At 37.6% G+C, this 7,125-nt stretch overlaps 1 protein-coding gene across 1 annotated transcript; it reads right to left on the bottom strand.

Moving 5' to 3' along the window:
- Positions 1 to 2,647: 2,647 nt before the first annotated feature.
- On the bottom strand, positions 2,648 to 5,848 carry LOC122070741. Its single transcript, XM_042634946.1, has 4 exons — positions 5,725 to 5,848; positions 5,361 to 5,532; positions 4,449 to 4,740; positions 2,648 to 4,363 (listed from the first exon to the last, which is right to left on the bottom strand). Exons 2-4 carry the CDS (start codon positions 5,458 to 5,460, stop codon positions 4,183 to 4,185), a joined length of 573 nt encoding a protein of 190 aa, XP_042490880.1. The 5' UTR covers positions 5,461 to 5,532; positions 5,725 to 5,848; the 3' UTR covers positions 2,648 to 4,182.
- Between the last annotated feature and the right edge of the window lie 1,277 nt (positions 5,849 to 7,125).

Raw genomic sequence — 7,125 nt, 5'->3', positions numbered from 1 at the left:
CCGAAGGAAATTATACGAAAATCTTACGAAATTATTATAAAACTACGTGATTAGAAATTGATCCCTATGATCGGAATTATATACTCTATAACATAGGTCTTTTAACAGGCCATGCCCATGGGCCTAGACGGTTTGGGCAGCGGAGATAGGGTGGGGAAAGAGAATATTAGGGAGACCCACCAGGTCAGCTAGTTAGTTGTCTCTAAATGTTTTCCAAAAGATAATAATAGACTATAATATTAGAATAACATTTGATTCTTCTTCCGGATCACGATCAAGTATGAGTCACCATTGGAAATTTTTCAAATAAGACAATTTGTTGGGTTGCAGTTGGTAATTAAATAAACAAAAACCCCCATTGAAGTCATCTAAAAAGTTAAGAACAAGAAGAAGAAGATAGCCAAATGATACCAAATCATCTAAGAGTCTGGAAAAGGCCTTTATATATGGTTTGTTTCTATGGTGGTAGCAGACTAGCACTACTTACAGGGTAAGTTTTGGGTTAGTAGATTTCCTTGAGAATCATCAAAATGCATGCATGGAGAAGTTTCAAACGATGTAGAGGTAGGGGTACCAGTTGCTATGGTTTGGGATATTTATGGCACCACCCTCAAATTAGCCAAGGTTTCCACTGAGCTACTCGCCGACATCGTCAAAAAGATCGAAATTCTTGAAGGTGATGGAGGAATTGGCACCTTGATGAAGGCTACGTTTCCTCCAGGTGCTTTACATACTTTTTGTTCTAATGAGCAACCCGATATAAAGGCTTATAATTAAAGACGGACTAGGACACCCTCTTCTTAATGGCTAACTGTTAAGGATAAGTTGTATCTGAATCCCAATATTTTTTATTTCCTTTTTTCTCTTTGGAGATTCAATTGTTTAATTAGTGTTGATGTTGTGATTATGTTTTAGGAAGTTGTTTTGACTACACAATAGAGAAATACAAAATTCTTAATCATCAGAAACACTTAAAGGTAGCTGAGATCATTGAAGGAGGGCCATTAAAGCTTGGGTTTAACTTGTACCGAGCATAGTTGGAAAACCAGGTTTTGATTAGGAAGACTCGCTTGAGTCGAGTCAAAATTTGAGATTTCTGGTCAAGAGTCACGAAGAGTCGCCCTGTGTAAAAAAAAAAAAAGGCTTGAGACGAGTCAAGACGATTCTACATTGACTCGGTTTTTTGGCCGAGTCTTGAAAAACCCACCGAATTTGGTAATTATATCAAAAAAATAAAAAATCAAATAAAATCACTTTACAATCCCAAATCCCAAGACTCCTAACTTTGTAACTTCTCCTACTTCTTTCCTTTTACCAAAAGAAATTTGGGACCCAAGAAACTTCCCGTATTCCTAAATCCAAAGTTGGATTATTGGAAGATATAATTTATATTTTCTAATCCTTAACCCTAACCTAACGTTCTAACCAAGAGAAAGACTCTTGCTTGTAACCCTCGAATTATTGATATATGATTTTTTTCTGCATTTTTCATATTTTCTGTATTTTTATGATTTATTTACATATTTATTGCATTTAAAGTATCGGTATCGGTCGCCGTATCGATCGGCCATTAAGATACGTATCAGAGGGTATTATATCGTATCGGAGATACGCTAAGATACTCTAAAGATATACATATAAATGTATATGAAACATTTTTTTTAAATACTTGCATAAAGAATTTGTTAAAAAAAGCTACTGATAACATGTATTATGCATAAACACTAAATTGAGGGTATCACACTAATGATTCAAGGTTTGTAGTTGTCTCATAAATGTAAAATCTTTGTTCCCAACCTTGATTTCCACTTTAGTTAGAGATAAATATGGATGGCAGCAACATTGGAACAAAAACCCCTCAAAAAATCATGTTTTTCTAAAAGTTACCCATCTTGGCCATTTTATGACCGTAGCGCACTGTATCAGTTCATACCAATATGTACCGATACGTATCAATCGATACATACCAATACTCACTGATATGTATCAATACATACCGAAATGTACATTTCACCTCGATTTTATATTTTCCATAGAGTTGTATTGGTGCATAGCGTATCGTATCGATGTGTATTGGTGGTGTATTGATGCATATTGGTATGTATCGTAAGATATATATCGATACGAAAGGATTTTAAAAATGTCATGTATCGTATCGATCGGTTAAATTTAAGATACGTATCGGAGGGTACCGTATCGATATCGGAAATACTTTAAACCATGCCTAACTGGGTTTAACCAAGTCGCCTCATTAGGTTTTTTACCTGAGGAGTTAGGTCGAAAAACCTGATTTTCCAACAATGGTACCGAGTAGGGAATGAAATAATAGAAAAAGATGTGAATTCAAATATCATCATTTCATCATATCATCAATCGAATATGAAATCAACGAAGAGTTTGCTGCCAATGTTTCCTTCTCCAGTACTGCTCTTTTGGATCTCCTTGCTAATGCAATTGGGAAGTATCTTACTGAGAAGAAAGCTGATGACTGATATTTTTTTCATTTCACATTTTTAGTTGCTTTTGGAATAAGAATTTGTGCTGATGTTGCTCTCTCTCTCTCTTTCTCTCTCTCTGATCACAAACTGTGTAGGTTTTGGAGAAGATCATAATATTGTATTATTGATAATAAAGAGATGAGGGGAGCTTCTTTTATATGAAATATTCATGGGAAGGTGTTGAGTACACCAATTACAGTAACCTCTACTTCAACAAGGCAAGTATCTTTCACAAGGATACCTGTGTTCTGTTGATAGAGATAACTATGTGAAACAAACCTTGACCAACCATGATCTTGACTTGAGGCACTGAACCACGGATTAGCTGCAAAATAGGGGGGGGGGGGAATTAGGACTTTGAAGCTAGTCTTCAATGAGTAAAAATCAGGAAATCTTCTACGTACAATCTTGTATATATATATGGGACAAGTGATTTGTCTAGGAGCACACTCTTATGCCCAGACACAGATCGCACCTCTCTTGATCGATGTTCGAAGATGCACTCTCATTGGTTAGGACGTTGCCGCAGATGTGAAAATACCCAAAGCATGCAAGGGCAGCTGGGTCTTTTCACACAGCTTTGTTTGGGTGTGGAGAACACGCATGGTGGACAAGATTCTTTTCTTGTTTTTGGATGACATCCCTATAGTTGTATTTAGAACTTGACACTATTTAAATGCTCCTTGTGTTACTCCCAAAAATCCTATAAAAAATTGGTTATCAGAGGGTTTTCAAATATAAGTTGAAAATGACATATACATATTATTATATCATTATCAAAAGATATCATTATCATAAGTATTTTTCAAGTACACATTTGAAATGACACAACAACAACAACAATAAACTAGCCTTTCCCAAATAAATGGGGTCAACTACATGGATCAGTGACGGGGCACGTGGTAAAGCCAAAGAAAGAAAAGAGGAAAATAAAAGGAAAGGAGACATAACAACGCAACACCAATACCCTAATTGAACAAAAAATGTGTATTATACTAAAAGGGAAGAAAAAAAAATGTAAAGTTAAAATAATTCAATATCTAAACGGTTGTCAATAAGAAAATCTTATAAATATATATACACATATGGGAAGTGTTTTAGGGGGGGGTGGGGAGGGGAAGTGTGGCCCCTACGCACAAAAGCATCAATAAGGTTGGCATTTTTTCCTTTCGTGGGGGTAGGGGCAATCATTTCACCCTTGTGTCTAGGCACAAGTGTAACACTCGCCCCACAGAGTCATTTTTTCAAAATATTTGCATATGTTGTGGTTTTTGCACAAAAGTAGCAATCCAAGCCCAAGGAATTCAGGTCCTCTCCAGTCGTTGGAATACCCAACGTAGCATCCGATGGCCGAGAGGTTCCGAATATACAGCCCAATAATAGGTGCACACCCAAAGATCCTCCCAGCCATCGGATGCATTCTTAGCATCCAAGCAGCTGGAGAGGATCTGATTCCTAATCCAAGTGGTTTCATCAAGGCAATATAATGGACCTCGAGCCTGGATGACTTTGCCTTGTTGAGCCTGATTCCTGGGCATGGACAGATGGGCCAGCCCAATTGCCCAATTTTGACCCAAACCAAGAGGTTAGCATTTCATTTCATGCTAGTGAATGGGTTTAACCCAATCACCCAAGATTGGCTTTCCTACAAATTACATAGCATGTCATGAAGTGTTGAGACATCTTATCTATCTTTCCCTTTGCCAGAAATGTGTTTGCCATACATCTGGTCTACCAAGCGCAAGACAAATTCAATATGAAATTTCTGACCATGAGGAAGTGTCGTAGGATTAGCCAAAGCCAAATATAGAGAAACACTGTTGCCCATCCCACTACCTTTCCCCTTTGGATACAATTGTACCTTCCTATACCATAAATGTGGATGTTAATAAAACTTCATAAGTAATTTAATCTGGTTTTTAATTAAAACTTTGATCATTAGAGACATACCATTTCTGATCTCCTGCATTGAATGTTTTGGATTCATAATATTCATTGTCTAACTTTGAGAAGTTCTCAATTCTCCAATTAGTCTTAGTGGCAATGGAGTCTTTTATCATTGTCAAGCATTCGCCTTTGCCTATACTTCTTTCTTTACAAACAAAGACTTCAGCTCCGAACACATAGGTATCTCCGATAAGATATCCGTTAGAAGCATCCATGAAAGACTTGAGACTGATAAATTGTTCAAAACCCCATTCGGTTTTCATTGCATGAAAACGCCTCCCAGTTACCTTGGAATCTAAACCAAACAGATGCAGCTGTTAATAGGACGATAGGAAAAAGATGCCTGAAATGCAGCATGGCCTTTGTGCGCAGACATAGTGGGGGGGGGTGAAACACCCTTCATGGAAAACGGGAATTCCACACTTATTGACGCTTCTATTAGTGCTAGCTTCCATTAGTCCACGCGCTGGTGTAGGGGCCATGCTACCTTTTACATGACCATTTCCATACGTAGATATATAGAATGCTAGACTAATAATGCTTAATGATTCAGTATGTCTAATCGATTCAATAGTGTGTCAATTCTAATTGGTTTTAACTAGTTCATAATCGAACAACACCGTTTACTAAACAATTTCACATCTTAAAACTAAAATCAAAGAACTGATTAACAAACAGTTTATCGGTTCCGGTTTGAAGAATTCCTAAATGGTTTCGATTTGTCATTCATATACTTTGTCAAATCAAGCTAGGTTAAGAGGAAAAGAAGCCTTTCCGTGAGCATGGCTCATCCACCAAAACACAAACTCCTGCAAGTGATATCTCACTCCCCTTTGAAAAATAAAAATCTCACCCATCAATGCTTCCATGGGCCCTGCAACCGCCGGTCATTAACTAATGACACTTATACAATACCTTGAACCATCAAATAGTTGTCTCGGATCTGATCAAGCAAAAACAACCGGAAATTTACACTGACTTCCCAACCACGAGGGAGTGTCTTTGTTTCCGCCATTGACAAGTAGAGAGAGAGAGATCATCTTTTTCATTCTTGTTCTTATTTCCATTTGGATACAGTGACAATTTCCTGCAGAATAGTTTAACATTTGAGAATGTGAACAAATATTTGTGATTAATATATTTTGCTGATCTAAGCATCTACACATATGTTGGGGTTCCAAGCAAAAAGTGAAATTAATAATCCCACACATCGGATGTGAGTAGACCAATGTTCCTAACTACCCGTAAAACAAAAAAGTGGAAGCAATTGGGGTATTACCATTTGTAGCCTCCGGCTTCAAATTCACTGGTTTCATATCTCTCTATTGAAGCCTTGGAGAGCAGTGAAAACGCTTCAATTTTAACAGTGAAATGAGTTGGGATTTCTTGTGTCATCATTCTTGTAACTTCTATATCAATCACCAATGCCAATACTCATAATTAGTTTTCGGACAAACACATGCAATAGAGAGAGAGAGAGAGGGGTTTGTTACCATCTTGGTTGTCAGTGATACGCTCCGGTATTGACATAGTGTTATCAGCAAAAATGCTAAAATCCTATAATCACATCATAACCAAAGTGGGTTGGTTTTATAACGAGAAAGAAGGGCTTGATATCTTATTCAAACGATTGCTTAGTGTGTTGGCTTATTCCCTTCCTCCCTCCATGGTTTTGTTTATATGAAGCAATGTATATCCAAATTCTATACTTGAGTGTGAGAGGATTCTTGGGTTAGTTTTGTTCCCACGTTTGGGAGCTCACAATATTTGTTATATATTTATGGGTGTATGAACTATTATGAAAGAAAATGTGCCCAAGGGAATCACTAATTCACTATTATCGAACTTAAAAATAATAATAAGAAGAAGAAGAAGGGAGGAACATTACTTGTCTGAGTTCTCCACTCTCAGACATAATCCCTGTTTTCAAGGTGTCAATGATACCTTTTCGCAACCCCTTAAATCAAGAATTGGGTGTGGGGAATGCTAGACCGATTGTGTTCTTTCTCCCTTAAAATAATCAAACAATATTATTTGGAACAAGAGTCAAATCGTTATACCTAATCATTTAGAGAAACCACACCTAGGGTATCTAAGGATTGAAATTTTGAGTTTGAATTAGGTCCTCGTTTAAGAATCGTTCTTGTACGGTTTTGATCCACACATGGAATCCATTCAATCTCTCTCTTTTTACATCAAGCTTTCACATTGAATGGATTCTAAGTGTGGATTAGACACCTTATGAGAATGGTTCTTGACTTCTCATACAAGGACCTGATCCAAACTCTGAAATTTTATGTTTGGGGTATCTCATATTTCATAAATATTATGTTCAACGTCCTTCACATAACACCAATGGTCTGCACCCAATTCTCTCCTTCCTGGCTCCTTCTATGAATCTCACCACAATCGAGTGGTTGTGTGCCGTTGAATCCCCACCACACCCATTGTCACCTCCACATCCAACCCCTACAACACTTCTCGCCACAATGGGTACCTCCTTTTTTCATAAAGATAATATTTGGGGGAGAAAGAGCAGCCTGGAGTGGTGTAAGGTGGGATGGTGAGGCGAGGGCTAGTGGGAGGGGGCGGAGCAGGGTTGAGTGTGGATCAGGTTCTCATACGGGTTGATCCACACAGATGGAATCCACCACATAGTTGATTGTTAGGTGAATCCCAT

This window comes from Macadamia integrifolia, unplaced genomic scaffold (genome assembly GCF_013358625.1).
Source record: "Macadamia integrifolia cultivar HAES 741 unplaced genomic scaffold, SCU_Mint_v3 scaffold99, whole genome shotgun sequence".
Classification (NCBI taxonomy): domain Eukaryota; kingdom Viridiplantae; phylum Streptophyta; class Magnoliopsida; order Proteales; family Proteaceae; genus Macadamia; species Macadamia integrifolia.
Note: the sequence above shows the minus strand (reverse complement) of the source record. Positions and strands in the feature narration are given on the sequence as shown.

What these genes read in the sequence shown, in the direction of transcription:
- LOC122070741 (XM_042634946.1), bottom strand. Translation starts at nt 5,460, where the DNA reads ATGGCGGAAACAAAGACACTCCCTCGTGGTTGGGAAGTCAGTGTAAAT. An exon ending in CAACTATTTGATGGTTCAAG is followed by an intron (nt 4,741 to 5,360) that starts GTATTGTATAAG and finishes TGTTTGGTTTAG; the next exon opens with ATTCCAAGGTAACTGGGAGG. An exon ending in AATGCAGGAGATCAGAAATG is followed by an intron (nt 4,364 to 4,448) that starts GTATGTCTCTAA and finishes TTTATGGTATAG; the next exon opens with GAAGGTACAATTGTATCCAA.